At 29.7% G+C, this 25727-nt stretch overlaps 2 protein-coding genes across 4 annotated transcripts in view; one reads left to right on the top strand and one right to left on the bottom strand.

Moving 5' to 3' along the window:
- Window positions 1–19928, top strand: part of LOC111086222 (cingulin-like) — a 47559-nt gene extending 27631 nt beyond the window's left edge. For all 3 annotated transcript variants that reach the window (XM_022388182.1, XM_022388183.1, XM_022388181.1), the window contains exons 2-9: window positions 2609–2683; window positions 4053–4113; window positions 5059–5499; window positions 7000–7256; window positions 8436–8537; window positions 9587–9748; window positions 11405–11509; window positions 14830–19928. In XM_022388182.1, coding sequence (XP_022243890.1) covers window positions 2609–2683; window positions 4053–4113; window positions 5059–5499; window positions 7000–7256; window positions 8436–8537; window positions 9587–9748; window positions 11405–11509; window positions 14830–14949 — 1323 coding nt within the window. In that variant the 3' untranslated portion in view covers window positions 14950–19928. The remainder of the gene's footprint in view (window positions 1–2608; window positions 2684–4052; window positions 4114–5058; window positions 5500–6999; window positions 7257–8435; window positions 8538–9586; window positions 9749–11404; window positions 11510–14829) is intronic.
- Window positions 19929–21291: 1363 nt separating this feature from the next.
- LOC106461312 (transcription initiation factor TFIID subunit 11-like) overlaps window positions 21292–25727 on the bottom strand; it is a 13688-nt gene continuing 9252 nt past the window's right edge. The window contains exon 4 of the mRNA XM_013921130.2: window positions 21292–22752. Coding sequence (XP_013776584.1) covers window positions 22646–22752 — 107 coding nt within the window. The 3' untranslated portion in view covers window positions 21292–22645. The remainder of the gene's footprint in view (window positions 22753–25727) is intronic.

Here is a 25727-nt window from a genome sequence, read left to right as displayed (position 1 = left end):
TCGACTCAACTGTCGTATCTATCTCTGTCTGCAGTTCAATTACACATTGTTGCCGTCACTTCTTGGCGGCTTATATATACAAGAATACCGCATATCTAGTAACCTCTCGAGGCTTCAGGAAGGGACGTGAACGTTCGAGAATATGACGTGTTACTAGCGTCACGTGACTCCCGCTGTCGTAACAATATTAATACATGATGCTAAATGATGTAATTGATGCTCACAGGTAATCAATTTATTGAGTTAATCACATGGCTCTAATTCTTGCACCTTTCTAAAGATTTTTAAGTTTTTTTGGGCCATGCTTAAGAAGGGAAGAAACCCCAGAAAATTTCCTCTAAAATTCCTATCCCTAATGCTCATAAATTGCCCTTTGTTTCTGGTTAACACATGCAATTCTTTAGATCTGTCATCACTATTATTAAGATGGTAGAATGGATGGCTTCAAATTGCTGTATAGGACAACAGAAAGAATTAATGAACAGTTTTAGTCAAAGATATGCACTATATATATATATATATAAAACAGGGGTCTAGAGATTATTTAAAAAAATTGTTTAATACAAAGTGAGTCATTCGAGGATTTTTCTTATTACTTACCATATTAGTATACTTGTATGGGAACAGATTAGTGAAATGACATTCTAATTAAGAACAATAAACACATTATTAATGATAAAATAAAAATTATACAGAAATCGGTTTTATTGGCATGTGTAAATTGTTTTCAAATTCTTACAAAACAAAAAAATTTAAATGTATTAACTTATGAAATAATTTTCACAGGACTCGGATTATTTAACTTGCTTCATTGTTGAAGTTTGACCAACATTAACTAATGTCACATTATGAAGTAATTTTATGTTTAAAATGTCGTAGACTAAAGCCTCGATCAGAAAAAAAGGATGTAAAAAGTCATTTTTGTAAATTTGTTTTCTATGTTCTGTACATCTACAAAAAGTAATTGAAATATTTTATACTTTCAAGTGTACCCTGTTTGTATTCCTCTTGTGGTGTATTTTTTTAATGGCACTTTTGTTTATCCATTTTTGGGAAGGTGTTTTCCACTGGGTGAAGAGAACTTCCAAATAAATTTAAGATTTTGTGAAGTAAAACTAACTGTCAGTTTAGAAGTTAGGTATAACATATAAAATTTGCAGTTACAGTGTATAAAATAAAAATTTAACAATAACAAAGTTGTTGACAGTAACTAGTATGAATATCATACTTATCTTGTCTACTTGTGAGTTTGCTGTTTTTACCTTTTTTTTACTTGTAGCAAATTGCTGTAGAAGGAAACCAAAATTGTGGAAACATTTTTAAATTGGCATAACAAGTGTTTTAGACAGCAATGTTTTTACTCTAGATAACAAGTGTTTTAAACAACAATGTTTTTACTCTAGATAACAAGTGTTTTAAACAACAATGTTTTTACTCTAGATAACAAGTGTTTTAGACAACAATGTTTTTACTCTAGATAACAAGTGTTTTAGACAACAATTTTTTTACTCTAGATAACAAGTGTTTTAGACAGCAATGTTTTTACTCTAAATAACAAATGTTTTAGATAACAGTGTTTTTACTCTAGAAACTAAAATATTTATATGTTTGTGAATAGATCCCAGTACCCTATTAACATTTTTTTACTATTTCTAAACACTGAACAGGAAGGCTCTGTAGTGTTACCAGTTATCCACAAATCTTTTTTCTTCAATGCCAAGTCTCTTTCTATCCAAATTATGAGTTCCTTCAAACTTATTAACCCTAATTTTTCATGATTAAAAAATACCTTCTAAGTTGGAGACCATCTAAAACTCATACAGATCCTCCTGAAATGAAGGATCCTTATTTATAGTATTGGTCTTCTGATCATTTCTGTACCATCATTAAATTTGGGCATAATACATATTAGTGTAGAATTTTCAAAATTACTAAGACATCACATATTGATCTCACAGGTGTGTTTAGCAAAAGATAAAATTACTACAGGTCAATCAAGAAAATATTTGTTTATTCCATCTGAGAAATTTTTCTGAAGAAACTACAACCAAGATATATTTCTTAAGTATAAATTTATTCTATAATAAAAATTATGTTTACCATGTTAAATACTAACACAATGTTAATTATGTTGTTGCAGTTCACTATGTAATTTGTATAAGAGCAAGGAGGTTCTCATTATTTTAACAATAATACTGTAACTGCTATAGACTTGTAGTTACAACTTACAAGCAGGTGACAAGATATTTTAGTATATTGTATATTTGCTGCATTCTGACAGTTTTTTTCTTGATGAAATTTTTGTTTGCAGATTGGTCAGAAATGATAATTATATTTTATTAATTATTTTCCTACTTTGGTGAAATGTAAAAAAGTGATTTTGAATAAATACGTTCAAACATATTATGATGTTAATAAAAGTTTTGAGACAGCTTGGCTGGGTAATGAAAAAAACGTATTATAAATGTACAATGTTTTGACGTGTCGAAACGTCATACATTTATAATAAAGTTTTTTCATTACCCAGTCAAGCTGCCTCAAAACCTTTATTTTCTAAAAAGTGAGTTCCTCATTATCAAATATTATATTGTTAGAATAATTTTCATAGATGGCTGAAAATCAAGAAGTGGTAGCTGAAGGAGTTGCAGATGATGAGGAATTTGGGGAATTTGAAGGTTTTGAGGTATTTATCCTGAAGATGTGTTCTTGTCTGATAATCCTGATAAGTGTTATAAATGTAAAATCAAACTTTTACATGTGTTTCATGAAATACTATCAATTTCCTGTTGGTTTCAGCCAACTTAGGACTTACCATATATATATATATATATATCTGTTCACTGCCTGTCTTAAATATTTTCAATTAAATCTTCATGAAGAGCTTGTTCTTACCAGTTGGCTTTTAGCTCTGCCCACTATTAAGACTTTGTGCCTGAAAAAACAATCAAAGTTGTCGATCATGACTGAGTCTGAAAATTCTTTTGAGAACCTTAATTTCTTTATAATAATTATAATCTTTAGTTTTGTAAAATTAGCAATATTAGTATCATTAAGTCTTGAAAATTAACAATAAATTGAAAGTAAGTTTATAATTTCCATATCATTTCCATCATTATGATAGTTTATGAAAATAATAATACAACTTTCCCAATAAAGGAAAATACAAACGTAGTTACATGAAGCATTTATTAATAATAAGTAAACAAATACAAAAAAGAACAGGAGAAAATGAAAAGCATGTAGTGCAAATAAAATAAGTCATATTTAATTTGAACTTCTTTCCATTCATTTTCTGACGTTCTTTTTTGTATTTAGTTTCTTTACTATTATTCATTCTGGATTATATCATATTTCTGATGTAATTACCATTATGTTTGTTTTGTACTACTAGCTTGCTGAAGATGGAATTCTTAAGATTCTGAAACATCTAGTAAATTCTTCATGTAGCTGAAATTGTATGAAATTTAATAATTACTTGCATGTTTTTGTTTGTTATTATTATTATTATGAATTGATACAACTTCCCTACTTTTAATAGAGTGTGTGTGTGTGCCTATACACATACACACACACACACACACACACACACACAATATATATATATATATATATATATATATATAAACGTATAAATGGTAATTTTTCTTGCTTATTTCAACCCCTGTTTCACCTTCACTATAGATAAAGTTGATTAAATAAAAAGTGGAACTTTTTAAAATATAAACTACTTTGCATATAAAATTATTCTTATTGTATATCGTGAGTTGTGGCAGAATTAGTAATAATTACTTGTAGAAGGTACAAGAGAGCTGATAAACTTTTGCATAATTTTTATTATTTTTTTAGCCCTTTCAATGAATTATTGATGTTAATGTTCAGGGATTTATATATCTAATTGCATTTATATTTCCATTACTTGCTGCATATTTTATACTGTTAAAGATCTATGAATTGTAGTTGAGAATGAATATTTAAAAAGGAAAGAACACTGCCATCGGTCTTTACTTAAGGATGTATATTTGTGTTAATTATTTATAATTCCTCCTCTTTAGGGAGCACCATTAGAGCCTGTGCAAGCTCAGCCAGCACCATCACCTTGGGCTACATTTCCAGGTAAGCCCATATTTTTGTAACTTTTCTGACTTTTTTTCTATGAATTATGCTATATCATACAAAATGTACCTGAAACAGGCCAGGAATTCAAATGTATAAAGCAGTAAGTTGATGCATATAGTATATAATAAATTTTGTATTAAAGTGCAAAGTTTGCATATAGTTAAATATATCACAGTTATAAAAGAACTTCAGGCTCCTTAGATCTTTAAAGTGCAAAGTTTGCATATAGTCAAATATATCACAGTTATGAAAGAACTTCAGGCTCCTTAGATCATTAAAGTGCAAAGTTTGCATATAGTTAAATATATCACAGTTATAAAAGAACTTCCAGCTCCTTAGATCATTAAAGTGCAAAGTTTGCATATAGTTAAATATATCACAGTTATAAAAGAACTTCCAGCTCCTTAGATCATTAAAGTGCAAAGTTTGCATATAGTTAAATATATCACAGTTATAAAAGAACTTCCAGCTCCTTAGATCATTAAAGTGCAAAGTTTGCATGTAGTGAAAGATATCACAGTTATAAAAGAACTTCCAGCTCCTTAGATCATTAAAGTGCAAAGTTTGCATATAGTTAAAGATATCACAGTTATAAAATAACTTTGGTTTGCATGTAGTAAAAGATATCACAGTTATAAAAGAACTTCAAGCTCCTTAGATCATTTAATATCCTATTATTATGCACAGGTAACACAAGTCATTATATATATTCATTTTTCAACAACATGCGTTTACTGATTTAAAGTAGTGGATTTGAAAACAATATAATAAGCCTGATGTGTATGTATTATTGTATAGATTTATTGAATTGATTGAACAATTTAAGAACTTTTTCAAAGTTTCCCATTTTCCAGCAACTAATGCTTACCTATCCAATATTTAGTGACCCTAAAAACATATGAAAGTGACAAACATTATTCCTTTATTTTATTTCATTTTCAGATCTTCTTCCTGTTCAAAACAGTTCTGCTGCCTCGGTTGACGAGGATCCATCTTCTCCAGTTCGGCCAACAGAGCCACTAGATGAGCCATGGTTAGTAGCAGCAGCAGCAGCATCTAGTCCTCAGCGCTACCCTGCTTTAAGCAGTTCTGCTGCTACCACTGTATCATTTCAACAGTCAAGAACTTCAAATCCACCAGATATTTCACTAGCAAACTGCCAGGTTATCGGTAATGAATTAATAGGGGCATGTGATATTACTCAATCATCACGGCTATCAAATCCTCCTGACATATCCTTGGCAGAATTCAGTCAAACTGATGGTGACCTGAACAATGAGAGAGAAAGCTCAGGCCCTTCATCCTGGTTATCTAATCCACCAGATGTATCCATAGGTGCTAGGCCTGTTCTGTCTGTTTCGGACTCACCTGATGAAATACCAGGTAACAGTATTTCACAATTAAAAAATATATACACACATCTATTTAAATTTCTAATGAAATAATTGTTAGCATTGGAAATACAACAGTTTCTATAATTATTTCCATTAAATAATAAAGATTTAAGAAATAAAAATTAAAGCTCATAATTTTCAGACTTATTTCAGTTGAAGGCTGGTTTCAGACTGGCAGTCACATGGTTCTTGAATTCTTTATTGCATTTAATCCTCAGTTCCACTAACTGTTATAAAGCTCTTTGCTTTAATTCTATATGATCAAGTATATTTTCAGCCTTATGCGAGTATGTTATTTTCTTTAAGAAGTGCCCACATAGTTTTATTTTTGTGTGCAGAAAAATTATGAAAAGTTTTATAAAAGGAATAAGTTTTTATATTTGGGAAAATTCTAAATTCCTTAATTTAACGAAAAATCTCTTACTAGAAAAACAGGTCTTAAGATACATTTTTAATTGGATTTGTGGATATTATTTCGGAAGGAGCATAGGTAGCTTTTCATTAAGTGATGCTGAATATTTCAGAATGTAAGGTGAAACACTGATATTGGTTCCTTGGGAACCAAAAAATATGAAATGTAGCTGTTTTTCTGTTAGCAATGGATAGTCTTTTATTTATGTTAGATGTGGGAAACATCTTAACTAGTTATTATTTCACTAATGGTTTCTTCTCTTCTAGGACTTTGTTCCATATTGCAGATGGACAGTTGATGCTGTGCCACTTGTATTGTGACCTAGTTGTTAGTTTTTGCATTTACTTCCTTCTATCTTTATGCATGGTTGTTATCGACGAGACCGACAACCATAACCTTAATTCTTTCTCACTATAGTACTTACTTTTTTATACCCGAAGCTGTTCTTCTCTAAGCCTTATGTAGTTTTTCAAATATGCATTTTAGAGTAAAAGGTATATATCAATAACTAGAAGAGAATATCCCAAACTAATATAACTTATCTGGTTTTCTAAGAAATTTATACATAGGTTAAAAAATTTGGTTATCTATTTGGAGCAACAGTACGATCACAACAAACCAAGAATTTCTTATTGACTGAATACTTTCCCAGTGAAAACTGATCAGACCATGGTAAGCATCATGTAGAGGAGAATCTGTTTTTTATGCTGGTTGTAAACATGTCCAGAAGCCATGTGTAATTGACTATTAAACATTCTGGAAAGTCAGAAAGGGAGGGGGCTGCTCTGGTGTGTTTAACAATTTATTGATATTTCAGCAAATCAAGAAGGTAGGAGGTGCAGATCTTAGATTCATGCTTGTAATTATATATAGTTTGTGTTTCTAATTGGTTGAAAACTGAAGCAGCCTGTTAAGTTAAAAACTTCTGACATGAATGAAAGGACCACTTTCTTGTTCATGGCATTTTAAAAATTAAAAATCACTTGGTTTGAAAACTAATTGTTAGATAATTACATTTTTTATCTTTCATAGTTATTGATCTGCTTTTGCACTATGAAGAGTTAATTTATTTTGCAGGTGGTTCTATACCTGTTCTGATAAATAACGCATCTCAAGCTTCAGTATCTGAATCTAATACTCTGCAACGGTTTCTACAAGATGTACCACCTGATCTCGGCTCACTTCAAGCTCAAGTGCAAGAACTTCAACAGGAAAGGACACACCAACAAGAACAAATTGAAGCACTACAACACACAAATATGCAGCTAGAACAACAACTTTCTGAAAGACAAAGAGAAGCTCGAGATCTTAGAACACAGTTAGAAGAAACACAGGTATTTTTGAACTAGTTGTAAGTTTTTTGTATTCAGTGAGTTGTTTTCATGAACTTGCAATGATATTCAGTGTTTCAGCAGCTCTTAAGATTTTTACTTTTCTTAAAGCACTAAGAACAAAGTGGACTAAATTTATGTACCTTGAAAGTGTGAAACTGTACATACTCTAGTCCTGAATTTGCTAAGTGTATCATCAAAACATTTGGCAAGTTTTTAGTAAGCATTATAAGTCTGTTATGTATAAAAAGCAAATTTTGTTAATAAAGCATGTCTGCTAAAGATGTGTATCTGAATTTATAAAGCTCTTACTGAGTCAACCTGAGTGAAAGGTAATTTTTGTGTTAAGAATAAAAATACTTTCCATCTTACACTTTCATATTTCAATTTCCTAAGCTCGTAAAACTTTAAATTATTTTATTTTTGTAACCTAACCTAAGAACTTTTTAATTTTTACATTTTAATCATTTTTGTTTAAAAATATATAATAATAAAAAATACACAAAAAACAATAAATTTAGAACTTACTTTAGGTGTTAAGGACTGTTTGTACTTAGATACTGTTCTTCTCTAAACTTACTTTTTTCTCACTACATTGGTTTATGTAGCTTTTAAATATGCGATTTAGGACACAAAAATATATCAAGCACTAGAACAGAATGTTCCAAAACTGTTATGTAGGTTAATGAAATTATGTTACTGCTGATTTAGTGACATTTTATGGTAGAAGAAAGTAAATAGCAGATAGCAAATACAGGGATACTGAAGAAACTATATATATATTAGAGATTCTAGAGGTTTTATAAATGCAATATGCAAATTATACAATGGACAGAAGTATTCTCCTTCTTCTTATGAACATTTTGCACTCTGACTTGTTAGAATCTGAGTCAGACTGATGTTGTTAATTGAAAGACATATCTTGAAAAGAAATACTTGTGTAACACATCTGATTTTTTGTATTCAATAGTTCTTAGATACACATAGTAAATTCAGAATTATAGTCAACATTCCTTCTCCAGTATCGGGTCAGTCCAGTAGACTGAGCCTGCACACATTTTGTTAAAAAGTCTCCATTATAGCGTATTTACAACACTTATATTGTTAGTCTATTAGGTCTGTTTAATTATAATTATTTTTGTGTTATTATGTATCTAGATATTAAATAAGACATTCTTTCAGGAGTCCTTGCATGTGATGGAGAGGAGATTAGCATCAGAGCACAGCAGTGTTGGAACTTTACTACATAAAATAGAGCAGACCCAGGACTGGATGGATAAAGAGGTGAACTGAAATTTTAATAATTAGACTAAAATATAATTCAACTAGTTATTACCCAGTTTCCAGTTATAGATGTGCAAAGTATTGCAGACATTAGATTTAATGAGTCTTTATATGCAAGCAGTTTGACACATAATATGGATGTCTTCAGCTCACGGGGTTTATTGAATGAATACCTAGTTACTTCAAAATTATATAATCTAAATATTTTGCCACAAATTTTATTGATTTTTTTTCAGTATGGTCTCAATTGTTAATGTTTGTCCTCTTTGCAGAATAAATTAAGAGGTTTCCAGAAGTTTAATCTTTTTAAGATTTTTCTTGTGTTTCCATGTGGTAATGGTGCCTTTTTGTAATGTACTACACTAAAACAGATCTACCTGGGTAATTTTGATTCAAAACCAAAACCTAATTATTGCCATTAATTACTATGAACAATATGTCAGTTTTTTTATGAGTTTTTTTTTTGTGTGTTCTATTGGAATTATTAAATTATCAGGTAAGTTTTCATATTTCAGAACATTTTTTTTAAATGTTTCTGGTTATTTTTTGGAATATTAAAGTTACAAGTTTAACTGTAAAGTTGTTCTTTTTTCTTTAATCTTATTTGTTCTCTGCCTTCTGACCTGGTCTTTCACTCATTACAACTAAGATTTTATATGTTACAACACAGTTGGCCTGATTTATTATGGTTTTGAGCAAAAAGCTTCATTGGCAATGGCATACAATGAACAAAAATGTAGTTAAAGTGCTGTTATACATTCTTGTTACTGGAAAACCACATTAAATCAGTAGGAAAATGCGACTAAAGTTATAAGACTTAATGTGGTGTAATATCACATCTATTAGTAAATTTTAGCTAAAGTGTCCTTACTATTTTACGAGAATTATGCAAATAAGAAAACAGTACAGAAATTTTTTTCCCCCTTTATAAAGGTTAAATAAACAGTGAAATACATATTTATTATACGTATATAGTATATTATTTTTTAACCTTTGAAATGAGCTATTTATTAGACTGTATCTTTGATATTTTGTCATATTTTTAATAGAAAGAAGTATTTTATGGACAGCTACGAGAAGAAATTAAAACTTTAGAACAGAGGTTACAAGGTCAGCGATGTGATGACATGGACAGTTTACACAAATTTGTTGAGAAGTGTATACAGAGGTGTTCTGAAGAGCTATGTGATAATGTAACATCACTGTTAAAGGTAAGAGCAAGCTGTTTTACTCAACCAGACATAGTTAATATAATTTAATAACCTGAAATTAGTATACATTTGTATGATGTAGAATAGAATACTGAATAATCCTATTATTCCTCCAAAAGGTGGCCAAAGGCTGCCTGGAGGGATCTTCTGTTTTAACCACTTGTACCACTACAGTAGTGTGTTGTCTGTCAGTTAGTCAGTAGACACTGAAATAATGTTACATAAGGGAAGCTTAAAGTTGCAACTTGTACTGTTGTGACGTCAGTAAAATATGCACATGCCTTGAATCATGAGAAGAATTATACACTCTGTAGGCTACAACAAAGCATGACATGTGAACTTCAAAAGCAAGAAATAAAAATATTTGTTACTCTTAATTTTGGTTGTATTTACTCTTGAAACAGAACACTTTCTGGGACCCCGCGGAGGTACATCTAGTGTTTATTGTGTTTCGACATTATTGAATTTAATCACTTAGAAATAGTTGATTAGGTATGTTATAGAACATTGAAAATAAAAAGCTGTAATATTAAAGGTTTAATCCTTTACTTACTTAGTTGTAAGTACATTTATTACATTCATTAGCATGAATTTCTGTTAGATCACTCTTTCATGTCATGTTGGAAGAATTTGTGTAGGAGCCAGTACACTAACTGCTCTTTTAAATTTATAACAAAATGTAGTTCAGTAGGTATTACTTCCTTTATTTTCCTGACAAGAGAATATTCTTGAAAGTTAGCATGATTTGATGAATTAATCATGGATTACTGATTAGCCACAGAGGTTTCTTAACTTTGAAACAAATACGAATTCAAACATTTTTTGTCAACCTTTAAATTTTTTGTTTTTCTAGTATATTTCTGTATGATTGCCCTGACTGTAGATATTCTTATTGTTGGTTTTTGTAGAATATAAACTATATTTAAAAATTAGAAAATCCATTCAATCTTAACCTTTTCTAAAATATTACTTACTCAGCAATTCAACGACACCTGCTTTTCAGCTCTGTTTTCAATTATTCATATACACAATAATCTATTAAGTTTGAAATGAATAATTTGATATGAATTTCTGATATTAGGATTTTTGGACTTTTTAATGGATAATGAAGATTGATTTTGACATTTGAAACTGGGCAGTGTACATTGTAACTTTTAATAAAGTTTTTAAATTATTTGAAAAGCTTTAATAAACTTTAATAACCCATAATTTGGATTATATTTTTCCACAAACATATCAAAATGTTGGTCAAACTTAATTCAGCAATTTTAAGATACGTATATCAAATATTTTTGTATAGCTGCAAACCTACTTAGACATTAAAATCCACTTTGTAGGCTGATGATATTATTTGAAACTGCCTCGTGAATGTATGATGTGAGATTTGTTACCAACTGTAAGGTAATAAATTTCTAGAAGATAAAATTTGAATTAAACATCTTTTGTTAAATACTCTGAAAAAAAAAGATGTACATATATTTATCAGTGTTATTCTACTGTCTTGTAAATTGTGCATATAAGTTGCTAGTTTTAAACCAAATTTTCTGTATGTGATTCAAAGGTCTCTGTTAATGGATTTCATAAACAAATGTATAACACCTTTTTTTTTTTTGTGATAAACATGTGAGGAGCTAAAACATTTATTATGATTATTAGGATGCTGTTGTTAGCCATTCCAGTAATCATCAGAATCTTCATGTGGCTGAACTGGTGGAACAGTTCAAGAAAGAACTTCAAGTACAGTCAGCTGAGCAACGAAAGGCAAGTTTCAGCAGAAGTTTCTAAAATGGCTAATGGTTGTACTATAGATGAATAAAGTAATAATATTCAAGGTTGCCAGTGTGGTATAACTAACAAAATGCTGGTAGTCTGATCCAAACATAAATCTTTTGTTTTTCTGAATAGTGTAATATTGGGTGTAATAAGTGTATTAAGTTTGATGTTCTTCATGTGGATACGGACTTTGTCTTGTGATGTGTAACCTTCACGTTCAGTTTGTTAGAAAAAGTATAATTGGCAAATAAAATGTTAAGAAACATTGCAGTCATGATATGAATAAAAAAAATATATCGGCTTTTCCAGTGAACTATAGGTTTTCCACTGTTCCTGTTTTTTAAAGTTTTTTTTTTATCTTATGCATGGCCATGTGTACTTTTATCCCCAAAATATTTCTTAAATTTTAAACAGAAATATTAACTTTCCACAAATGTTCTCACAATCACCACTTGTTCTTTATCAGGGCTAAAACTTTCTATCCATGATATGTACTTCCTGGATAAATCATCAAGAAGCTACACGTTCTTTGATCTTGTATGATGAGAAACTGGGTTTCTCATAATCTGTGTCTGTGGTTTTTGAAAAAAGGTTTTAATGGAATGGTTTCTGTAAAGCTTGACCTTTTTGGGTTAAGTTCATTATGAAGTACATTATTGCTATTAATTTTTTACTGATCATATAAATTCTTAAAAGACTAGAACATCACTATATACATACTTTTTAAAAAATATCATTAGTCCCAGTGCAGTTTTTATATCTATCATGATAACCAAATATCTCTGTTGTGGTGAATATCAATGTGATGCAATGATAGGTTGTGTTAAAGACTAGGGAGTGGAGAAAAAATGGATATATGTTTGCTGTTTATTTATAATTTCAATTTATTTTCAAGATTTTAATAGTTATAATTTATTTAACTGTATGAGATAAAATGAGTAACTTGGCTATTTAAAAGAGTATTAATTTTGTCTGTGCAAATTATCACAACACTATAATGTAAATTGAAGAACCTTTTGGGCATTAGTCAATGAAATATAAAACTTGTAGGAATCAATGAGAACTGAGTGCATGTAGTTTGGAGAAATCTTTGTATTTATAAGTCGTATTTTAATGCATTGTTTCTTATCTGATGGCTAACTTAATGTAAAGATTTGATGTAATGTGATATTGATTAATAAAATTTCAACTTTAAATAACCCCTTATGGGTTTAGCAGTAAGCTTAAGAATTTTATAACATTAGAAATCGGGGTTTGACCTCTTCAGTGGCCACAGTACTGATAACCATTGTGCAGCTTTGCACTTAAATAAACAAATATCTTTAGATTAACTTTAAGAAATGCTAAAAACGTACTTACTACAAAGGTTAACTAATTATATTGAAATAATTTATATAGGGAAGTTTAAAAATTTTGAAATTCATTTTTATCACCATTTAACTATTTTTTAGTGCAACTCTTGCCTTAATTGATATGTGCCTTTTTTCCATAAATAAATATAATCTTGATTTTTTGAGCCTAATATTTGAACTTCATAGTTTCACTTTGTTGCTTAATCTGCTTAAGAAATAATTCATTTTGCCATGTTTAAACTGATAGTACAAGTGATTAGTTCTTAATGATAATTAATAAACACTAGATTTGTGAAAGCAATTTACAGTTTCAAGTTCACTTCGTAAGCCTCACTTTAGTGGGAAGATGTTTGTTTGTGATGAATCTGCTTGATGAATCTGTGAGCTTGAAAATACAGTATTTTCTTCTCTTTTTGGCAGTTGAAAGACAGTTGCTATCATCATCTGCACATATACTCTATGTTGAAGTGGCCACACAAGTTTGTAAAGAAGTAGTTAGTTAGTTTTGTGTGTTTAATGCTATAAATTTGTATAGGCCTGGTGGTTAAGGTGCTCAATTCATAATCTGTGGGTTGCAGGTTCAAAATCCCCATAATTGAACACTCTTTATTGGTAAAAGAATAGCCCAAGAGTTGGCAGTGAGTGGTGTTGACTAGCTGTGTTCCCTCCATTCTGTCACTGCTAAATTAGAGACAGCTAGCACAGATAGCCCCGGAGTAGCTTTTCACAATATTCAAAACAAACAAACAAAATAAAGTTGTACTTTAAGTTCAAAAGGATTGTTCAGGTAGTATATGTATTCTATTTTGAAAATGAGCATTGAATTGCCTGCCTCAGAAATCTCAAATTCCTGCCACTAAAATTAAAAATTTGCCATGCTTTTCATGGAGGACTGTATATATATACACACACTCATACAGAGGTTGAGTACATGATATTAAAAAGATTTTAGAATCTCAACACTCTGTTACAGGCCATGTCACTATGTCTGGTCATGCTCCATCTGATGACCATACATCTTGACAATAGGCCTATAGCATAATTTCCATTACAAAAGGTTTCACTGTAAGGCTTTCATGTCCAAAGCTGACTTTACATAATCCATCTGTGTATCAGGTCCTTGATTATGTTGCTTATTGTTGCCTGGGGTTGTGGATGGCTTTTGCCACTGATCTTTGTATTTGTGGATATTCACCTGCTACAAGATGCTACACTTTGCTTACCCTAGCTGGAGTATGACTTGTTTCAGTCTCTTTCGGGATGGTCCTCATGCCCCAAGTGGATTAATATTTTTTTGGGTTTTCCATAGCCATTAAGTAAAAGGGATATTCCCATCTTGCAAGTTATAAATCCCTGACCTAAACATATCTTTATGATCTGAGTGTATGAATATTTTACATTGGAAAGGGCTGTTACATACATTTCCCAAAAGTGATCAGTTTTGTGTGGCATCATACTACCTGTGGAATGAAATAGAATCTCAAATGTAGTTCTGATACAAAGTATTCCACTGTAAGTATGTGTCAGTTGTAGTTGTCAAGTGGCTTGCTTGGTTGCATATTTAAAATCATTCTAATATAATGTATTTAATCCTCTAAATATAGATATATGCTCTCTTGCATTACAATTCTTTGAATTAATTATTCACCTTGTAACTATAGTAAAAAAAATAGGGAATGTGTCATGTTATAATATGAAAGTTGAACATAAAATTACTATAACTGCTTCGTAACTTTATTTTGCAATAAAATTTTGTTTTGTTTATGTATTATCTACATTCCAGGCATTTTATTTCATTGGTTAATGAAAAAGTTGTTTTTTCAGTAAGAAATATCTGAAGATGGTAAATACTGTTAAACCTTAATTAGAAACACTTGCCTCTTATTGATGCAGTAATTGGAAAACATTTACATTATATTGGATTTGTAAATAATATTCTGTTCTTTTTTGGTGCAGCTTCTGCAGCAGGAACGGAGACAACAGTTTCTGATGCTTTCATCAACTCTACAGTCTGTAGCCTTGCAGTTGAAGACAGGCTATGATGAGACTGACCAAAACGAAGAAACAGAATCATGACAGAAACGGTGGAAACCTGAAACCAAGTTTATCTTGTCATGTGATCTATGAGAAAGAGTTGAATACAATGTGTGTATATTTACAAGAAAGTTGCATGTCCTTATAGGTCAATTATGTTACTTCTGTTCCAAATCAGTCTTCTAGTAGTACTAGAATCTTTAAATAGATTCATGAAATGCTTATGCCCAAAATCTAGAACATGCACAGTGTAGTTGAAAACTGACTGGTTCCTTCTTGGCTTGTGTAGAGGTTTAAAAGATATAACAGTGTTGTTGTATGTTAATGTTTTTCTTTAAACATATTGAAGTGGGAAAAAAAGAAATTAAAAGTTCAAAAACTATGTTAAGTCAACACCGTTATGCTTGTTCATAGCAATTAAAATTTATAACTGTACAGTGTAAATCCTTATAAGATTTACTCTCTTGGCTATTTTTTTTATTAGAACAATGTGCTTCAGAAATCTTTTTATGCATTTTAATTTTCAGTTTGTATTATTCAGAAATCTATAAAATCGTCAAATAAAAATGTATAATAACCGTTGAGCAACTGCCTTTCCTCACATCTATTAATCTGTATGTGTAAATAAGTAAAAATAACATAGAATTGATGAAATGGCAAAGGCTTGAAATGTTATCTTTTAACACAAATTTTCTTTTGAAAATTATGACCTTCACATATATATAATTTTTTGTACTGCCCATGTAGTTGTTTAACAGATATCTAATTCTTTTCACATTTTCTCATAAACATGCCCTATTCTGTGTTGCATCAGTGATACAACAAACTATGTGTGTAAATAAAGTGAATGCAAAAACTGAAAAACAGCTTTCACAAGACCTTGTATTAACAGAAGATGTTGGATACAGTTGAGAAATGAGTGAAAAGGTGTTGAAGAAACATGTTAAAACTAAAATAATGTGTCGTTCTTTTTCCAGATATTCAGCTGTTTCAATGATGACAATAAAATGAAGGAACTGAAACTTGTATAATCTATGCTGTTCATGAAATAAACAGATAACATGCAAATAATGCTTGTTTTATTTACCTTTAATGAATTTTGATCATTTGGCTAGTTAGTCGGAAAGTTAGGAGATTTCCTGAATACTCGAAGCTTATAAATTTATCCTTGCCAAATACTAAGCATTAAGTCTAGATGATTTTCACTTTTGTACAGCTACTATCCAGTAATATGTTTTGATGTTTGTAGTTGGTATTATTATAATATTATTTCAATATGATAAAGAAATAACCTTCCCATAATTTAATATTTTGGTTAATTGAATAAATCTCAGCATACAGCTAAGAAGATTATAATCTTTATATCTAACTTTCTTACTTTGCATGTAGTTCGGGTGAACTATCTTAAAAAGTTTTTTTTTTAATCTTTTGCTGTAGTGAGGTAGTTTCCTATTTTAGTGTGTATGTACATGTTTCTACTTATTTGAGGTATGTGTACCTCAATGATGTTTAAAAAATGTATTTATGTCACTAATGTTTTAGGTTTTAAAATCAAGGCAGAAGTCCAATATTCTTTTCCAAGAACTTAAGAAATTAAAAAGTGTTTCTCAGTCTTACTGTAAGTATGTGTCTTTTTAACTTACTATAAAATGACTTTCTACTAAATTAGTGATAATTTTCAGTTCTGTATTAATATGCTTTCTACTCAGGATAAAAAAAAAGGTAAAAGTTCTATTTTATTATTATTTTTAAAACCTTTTGTTGTAAAAACATACATGTGTAATAATTGAAAAGCAATTTGCAGTAAAACATTTGAGTTTAAGAGGCAATATTTAAACTTCAATATGTAGTAAACTATTTTTTGAGCTTTTTGTAAATGTGTCTTATTGTGCATGTACCATTCTGTGTACTTAATTTCAGTATGCAAAAGGTGAGTGAATTGAAGGAATTGCAAACCATTGCCTTTTTTTTTATCCATTTCTAATAAGACAAACTGTACTCAGTATTACAACTTGTATTTAGTTTCTTCAGTATAACATCAGGCTGTTGTTAGGGTTGTGTGTAAAGGAAGTGTTTTTTTTCCTGTGAAATAACTGCTGTACATAAATTGAAACCTGTTTCCTTTATAGATTTCATCATTCAGAAGTTGCAAAAAAAGAATTCAAGATAAATGTGTTTTGCAATAAGAATATATCTGGAGAACACTTCAGTCCTGAGATTAATGTGTGTTCACAGTTGGTTATGTTTACCTTATAGATTTTGTTCTTTATTTAAATCAAAGGGTTACAATAAATACTTTCTGAAACAAGAAAGCATGGATACACTTCAGTTTCTCTGAACCGTTCTTAAAAGTGTTGAATTGAAGGGTAATTAACTAAAAAAAATAATAAACACTTCAATATCTCTCTTAAGTAATTTTTATGAAAACTACAGTAGATTTTTTTATGATATTCACTACATTGTTTCTATTTCAGTTTAAGTTATTAATCTCCCTCCAAAATATCTTATTATACATGTTTATGAAAACAGCCTAAAATGAAATTGTACACTTATAATATGCAAGGTTTTTCAAAGTTAAAATTTGCTTTATACTGTTGTGTGTATGTGAAGTATTGTTATTCTTTATTGGAACTAAATGACATAAAGATTGTATTAGCAAGTCAGAGGTAATCCTTGTAAAATATTATTATTTATGGTATTACATAATATTACTTGTCAGTGAGTGTGATGTCTTTTATATGATAATAAATAAATATTATTGATCTAATTTTTCTTACTTTCATAGTCGCTTGTGTATAAAATAATTTAATGAGATTAGGAAGAATATGTTTAAAATATTACACTACATTTGTGTGTTTTGCTTCTTCCTTTATGAAGTTTTTGAAAGTCACGTCACTTGATATTAATATCAATATATTTAGCTTTGGATTCTTAAGATGGAATAACATCCTTTTGATCAAAGGTTCTTTCTCTGGTGATATAACCTTTTTTTATATTATGTTGTTATGGTTTAGTCCTGAATTGTAAATTTTTCTTAGATCATAATTTCTATTTCATTACAGCTTGCCCTAACAGAAATAAAAGTGTTCCATATTTATGGAGTTCTTTAATCCTTGAAACACACCTTATTTAACTCTAAATAAACTTAGGTGTTTAAATAATATCTGGCACCCTGCCAAATTTAATTATTCAGTATTATAAGTTAAACAAACTGTTTAATAATGATGTCATAGATTTATTTTAATTTTTTTAGGTGAGATCAGTATTAAACATTTTGTCTGCTGTATAATACTGAATAATTAAACTTGGGAGAATGTAAGATATTATTCAAACAATTAAATTGATTTAGGGTGAAACATGTGTTTTAAGGACTTAAAACTACATAAATATTATATACATACCACAATTCTAAGGGGCTTTACCAGATCTTTCTGGTTTACTGACCCAAGCTGTGCTGATGAGCCCCGAATATGGCAAAACTGCAAGCCATAACAGAGGGTATGGTGAAGTCAAGATGTGGTCATTTTTGTCTGATACTTCATTGATCCATTTTTTCAAACTTCACAAACACGCAATGTGTGAATAAATAGTTAATTTGAAGTGTCTAGCTTGTCATATATTTTAGGCTGTGTTTCTTCCATATTTAAATTTTCTTGATACATTTACTCAAATTCAATAATTTATCACATCAATTTATGGATCCTTCTTATTTTAAAATTTCACTATATGTACTGTGGAGTTATGTTCTTTAAAAAAAATAATGGAATTGAATTTGTGAACAGAGTAATGCTATGATGAATCCATGACATTAAAGAAAAATGTTGTATGTTTTTATATGTATATATGATAGTAAAGTTTCAAAGGTAAAGTGTAACAATAATAAATTCCTTATTTCTCCTCAATAAAAAAAGCCAAACACTGTATCTTACATTTTCTTATTGGCTTATCAGTTTGTGTTACAACTGTAGCAGTGTTGAAGTGTATGTATAACTAGTTAATAATTTTATACTATTGAGAAAATGTATACAGTATATGTAAAAATAATTTACCTTACGTAGATATCTTTTCGACTATTATATTTGAAAATAGAGCTGGGTGATTAACTCAATTAATCAATATTATCAGTATACTATGAGCATCAATTAGACTGATATTAAAATAATCATTAACTGAAATTATGATTATGTCAATTAATGTAATGAAAATAATCAACTAATTGAAATTAGTGTTTCCAGTTATGTCATCTGTCCAAGTCTCGCGTGAGGATAATTGATTAGTTGAATGTAATCTATTAACAAGCCATTGATTAATCATTTGATACATTACATTAATTGTTCAGCTCTAACCATAAATACTACCAAATAACTAAATAGATGTAAATAACAGTTTGTTGCTTATAAATTACTTGTCAAGAAACTTGTTTAAATGAATAAAAAGGCTGGATAGTTCATCACATCATTAGAAAGTGAACACTTGTATTTTAATGTTTGACATATAGAATATTCAATGGATGTGTTTTTTGGTACAATACAGATCAAGAGAATCTTTAAAACCTATTTGATTTCCAAGTAAATTAATTTTTGCTAGATTAATTTTCACCCATTATTTGAAATTTGGTTATATTACTTCTGCTGTTATAGCTAAAATCTAGTAGTAGAACGAGTTAAAAGACCTATATCTTAACTTTCTGTGTAAAGTTGTACAACAAACAAATTCAAAGTATTTATACAAAAGTGACAGTCCATTATTTGATTCAAAGAACCAGACAAAACTCTTCTGGCTAGTTCTTCCATCTGGTCAGTGGGTAAAAAGTAGGGATGATTATACTCAAGTCTTGTGGGTCTATGACCTGGCATAACATGTTATTGAGAAGTGTAAATAGATTTCAAGTTTATAACTGCTAGAAGAATAGTGACAGCTATTGAATGAAAAAATCATAATTCTTCCTTGCAAGTTAAGATAATTACAATGCTGAAATGCTTCTTTTGTATCAAATTGTAGTATTAAATATGGATGATATACTTGTGTGGTAATTTTTGTCAGATACTTCAGTGATCCATTTTTTTAAAGTTAACAAGCACATGATTAATTATGCAAATAGTTAATTTGAAGTATCTAGCTTGTCATATATTATTTTAGGCCATTTTTTATTCAATTTCTTTTTGTAATATTAAATTTGAAACTGTAGCAGAAGCCTAAAAAATGAGATAGTTTAGCTTTATTTTTGTTAATTCCATTATATATTCTTTGTCAGACTGCTTTTCTTGTAACACGTAAAGTCCTATTGTCAAAAATCAAGGTTAGCAGTAAAAGTCCAAAACAAGTGTGAAGTTAGTCATTTAGTCCAGAATTATTATTTTCATAATTTAATAACTTGTATTGTCTCATTTTCGTATTTTTTCTTACAATTTTAAAGCATTAAAATGTTCTTAAGTTTGCATTGATAGGTAAAAAGAAAATGAATTTATAATGCTGTTTTAGTTAAAATTTTATATAAATTAAGGACTCGCTGAGTTCCACGAATTTGATTTTTGGATGAATATCATGAAGGGCACTTTTACAAATATACAAACATGTAAAAAAAACAAAACAGGAAAATTAATTAAGACATAATAAATTGGGCAATATTTAACACGTTATTTTCAAACAAATGAACAACAGAGCTAAAATTAGAGTATACTTCAGGAGCATCAATCATTTGCCAGATATAATTAACCCTAGAATTACTGTTGGAATTAAGGTTATTCTAAAGTATTTATGTATCAAACTGCTTTTGGATCTGTTACTTTGTTGGTTGCAAGGTCCCTTATACAATAAGTCGCATACACACAAAACTTGAACTAAAATTAATCCCAATTTGCAAAATTTCACATTTCTATGTATCTTACACAGAAAATGAATGATTTCACCCATTGTTTTGGTCAGTTTTTTTATATTAGATGTTGTAACAAGTAGAAATTTACTCTATATGATTCAGTATATGGACTCCAATAGTATTAAAAAAAATTATAATTTGAGGGTTAATGAATCAGTTTCTTTGATATTGCTTGATGAAACATATTCTTAAGTTAAAAGTGGTTAGAGTGAAGGCCTTACTAAATAAACTTGTCTAAAGTCAAGTATTTATTTTGTCAATTAAATTATTAATAAAAAATTATAATTTTCTAACCAACACATTTTCAAATGACAGCTGAGCAATAGCAAATGTATTTTAGGAGTTGATGATTAGATTCAAAATTTATGTATATTGTATATCTTTCCTTTGTGTTTTTGATGTCACATCTGAAGCTAGTCAGAAAGGAAATTCACTGATATTCTTTGAGTGCCAGTGCTTACAAGAATGAGAGGCATAAAACAACAAGGTTTCTGTTATGTAACAAATATGTTTATTTACACGACATACATGCTCGTATTTAAAAATACACATTCAGAGAGATTTTTTTATTTTTGTGAAATCCTGTAAGAAAACATTTCCTAAGTATCCTGCTTTATTTTTTTGTCAAAACAAGAGGAAGGAAAATGTAACATAGTGTTGATGCTTTTGAGGGATACACAACAATAAAAAAGTACACTGACAATAACTGGGAAAGTTTATAACCATAACAATATCAGTAATTGTCCAATATGGATTTGCTGTTATTTTAACATTGTGCCAGACTTATGCATATTCTGAAAAGAAGATACTCCATTTCTACTTAACAACATTACAAGGATGCCTTTTATTATCCCACAACCCTTAGGAAGCTAGTTAGCCTCGTATTTTTATATATGCTTGTAGTACACTAGAAACTGTACAGCGGATTACAAGTTATGATTAAAAGATGTCAATAGTACACACGAAATATATGCAAAAGAAACTGTACATCTTTGTAAATACCTATAATCGCAAGTATTATATATAATACATTTCGAATTAAAGAAGTTGGCAGTGTAAAGATGTAATCATTTAAACGCAACTTAGATCTAAGATTTTAAATTATTAGAAAAAAATTCAATTGATATTTCCACCATTACTATATTATTTCTCTGACTAATTTTAGCATATGTGACTTTGATTATTGGGTTCACTAAACATAACTTCTTTTTTTTATGTATTAAAGTGGTAAATCTCAATTGCATCAAGAAATACATATTTTAACTATATGAAATACTGCCAAATAATAACACTTTTCAATCTATTAAACCTACAGGCAGTTTTTTTTGCTATGAAGACTATTTTGAAAGGAACACACAATGTATTTTATAAGTATTTCTTCCCTATTTGCAATGGCCTGAAGTAGTGTGGGGTCCATCAATGCAAGTACTAAGGGCTAAAGAAAATTTCTATTCCTGCACATACTAACATATTGCATTTTTATTGTCACTTGGTTTGCAAAGTTTTATGTTTAGGGTTAACTTCAAACTGTAAAATAATGTGAAACACACTGCAAACTTAGCATTGTTTGGTACTAAAAAAGTTATTTTACAAATGATGACATATTCCAAATACAAAATACTTATGGAAAAATTAAGAAAATCCCTGAAATAGAAGATGGACAACATGTACATTACAACATTTGTTTGAAAAGGTTATAAATGAATTCAAAATTTCATTACCACCAACCTAAATTTCAATCATGTGTTAGACTTACACAACTGGAATATTAGTTGGCAATTGGGCCAAAACTTTGGAATCCCTTTGACTGCTCAAATGGTGCTACTACAGCTCTGAATTTTATCATTGCTTAGAAAAAGCTTGTCACTTCTTTGGAATTGCTCCTCTAACCCTCAATCTGCGTACAGCTTCTCGTAGGTGCTTGGGTTGTAATGGTCCTGTTTCTCCATTTTTCTCCATTACATCCAAGGCTTTAATAAAATATACAACAATATTAAATAGATGTTACTTGTGTACAAATCAATGAAACATCATAATTATTAATATTTTTTTCCTGGTACCAAGTATTGTTTTTAAAAATTCAGAAAACAGCTGAAATTGGATAGAAATATATATCAAATATCAACATTTTCCTACTGTTTTCATAGCATCATCAGGTACTTAACACAGCTGAACACAACAATTGAATAACTTTAAAATGTTGATAGTCATGTGCTGGAGCATGTCCATGTTTCACTATTATAGTACTTCCTACCAGTCTCCCCTATGTAGAAATTATTTCAGTCTGTACATTCTACACTATGAACTACTTTCTTAACTGTAGTTGGTTAATTTCTACTTTTTAAGCTTGTATTCAACTTTTTTTTTTCTGGAAATTTTTACATCCTTTCTATTACTTTCCACCGTCGTACTTGATAAGCTGTGTGCATATGTAATTACAAAATACATCAAATCATTTGATTGAGTTTTCTTTTTTCAATCAACCTATCAGTTCTTAAGTATTTTCTAACCACACTTATAGGTTAATCATAACTTTTCACCTATACATTTTCCAGATAATGTACTTCCTTATCCAGCTCTTCTTTTGAACTGCATTTATTTTTGCTATAGTCAAGAAATTTTTATGATCCCTAATTTTGAAACTGTGGATGACTTGACTAACAATTAAGATAAAGATCAGTATGTGTTTCTTTTCTAAATATCTTCATTTTAAAAGTATTATTAATCCTACTAACCATGACATTAAGAAAAGATAACTCACCCTAATTCTCTTGAGTAAAATTAATATTAAGGATATAATGAATTAAAATTACTAAAACTGTTTAACCATCTACCAGCAAATCTATCATCAACATATCTGACAAAAGAGCATAATCGTAGATTAATTGTACTTTTAACTTTATAATCCAGCATGTTCATAAAGATGTTAGTTAGACAAGATGATAATGGACTGCCCATACTTATTCCCTCAATCTGATCGTAACATTCCTCATTAAACTGAAATACAGATGGTGTTGTTGTAAAAATTAACATTCTTTTTAAAATTTCTGGAGGAAGTTGTATTCTTAGATTTTCTCATATAGAGTTTAAAGCCCAACGGCTACATCTATAACTGTATATTTAAATATGTGGGATACGCTTTCATGTACTTTGAAAGATGTAGTTAAGAGAAATAGGAAGATTACTAGAATCAGTTAATGACAACTTGACTGGATCATTTTATTACAATAAGGTTTAGTATACAACAATCTGTTAGTAATATCAGAAGACATTTTATACAAATTTTTCGTTAATCATAATTAAACAATGACATGACCTGATAAATACTAGTATAGATGTTTTCTTGTGAATGATGTTTACTAACTGTACGTAGTTTCATATAATATTTTATTTTGTTATAATGCATAAAGTATGCTAAGCTTGGTAATTACATATTTAACAAGCTTTTTTAGAACTGAATATTGACAAGTTTGGCCACAGTTATAGCATTATATTTTGCAGGAGTCTTGAAATGATTGAAAGAGGTAAGCCCTGCAGATCTTCCACAAAGATATTGACATTGGAAACAGTGTAGCCCAACTATAATTGTAACAGCCCAAGAGTTGAGTCAGATTAAGCCATTATCTAAATACTGCATGAGGAAAGTAACTGAATGCTTGAAAGCAGCTGCTAGAAGCAGTGTATGTTACATAGGTAATACACGAAATAAACATACATATTAACCCTCTAATCACTATCTTCCTTATTATATCATTCACTAATCATGGGGTCTTTATATCAAGACACACAGTAGTATGTCACGTGGCCAAAACAACCTGTAGAACACAGTGTGTGTTATTAACAGGAGTAATAGTTTAGGAATTTTCTACTTTCTGTAGCTCAGACTGTGGTTACACAAGCTATCACATATTTTCAGTAGACATGTTCTATTGGACCCTTACTTCACATACCAAATTTAAAGGCAATCAATTATGAAATACACGAGATATAAAATCTCCAATTTTGATTGAATTTCACTTTTTTTTTCTCTCTTCGCACCGAAAGTACGGAAATTTTATTTGATAGAAAAACATACATAACTTTTTATGGATTTTTTTTCACATTTCTTAAACTGATAAATCTTTAAGACCTACAATTAGGTGTCACATTTGATCTAACTATAAACCTCATGTACAAAGTTATTCAACAAAAACTGCTCAATTTTGACCAAAAGTTTTGCACATGCCTATGCAAAAATTCGTTAGCTATCAGTCTGAAATGTCTACTACAGCTTCACCTAAGAGTAAAGCTGAACTATTTTTAGTTTTTTGCCATTTGAACTAAAGACAGCTGACTTGGAGAAGAAAAAATAAAGGTGAAAGGAAACAATGTTACATAAGTATTGGTTAGACCAAGCAAACTAGATTAGCAATTTCTAGCTCATGTTTTCAAAAGAATAATATAGGGGGGATGATTATTATTCATTGCCAACTTTTAAGCACAAGTTTGCTAAACTTATTGAAATTCTCCTATTTAAAGAGTGTTTAGTGTCAAATGATATTAGCATAAATAATGAAGCTTGTTGATACAGCTGTTTCAATTGCATGCAAGTGATGACAAGAAACTGTTAATCTAGTTTACAGGGCATTACTATACAGAAAGTTATTAATGTTTTAGAGAGGAAAAACCAGCACCATATTCTTTAAAGAATCTGATTGGTTCTGTAAAATACAAGTCTGTTCTGAATAATATGGTTGCAATCCCTAAAGCTTGCTTGCTGTGGTTTGATGGTGTGTATTGACAAAAAGTCATGATCTCTAATCAAAAACACCTTAGTTGTAGAAAAAAAAAAAGGTGTGGCCAAAAAATGATTGAGCATGCAACTTAAAGATAGGAAATCAAAACTGGCAGCCAAACTTGTGGCTACACTTGTAGCATTGATAAGAATTTTACAGCAAATATTCAT

This window comes from Limulus polyphemus, unplaced genomic scaffold, assembly GCF_000517525.1.
Source record: "Limulus polyphemus unplaced genomic scaffold, Limulus_polyphemus-2.1.2 Scaffold931, whole genome shotgun sequence".
NCBI classification, from domain to species: domain Eukaryota; kingdom Metazoa; phylum Arthropoda; class Merostomata; order Xiphosura; family Limulidae; genus Limulus; species Limulus polyphemus.
The sequence above is the reverse complement of the archived record's forward strand: the minus strand, read 5'-3'. Positions and strand labels throughout refer to the sequence as shown.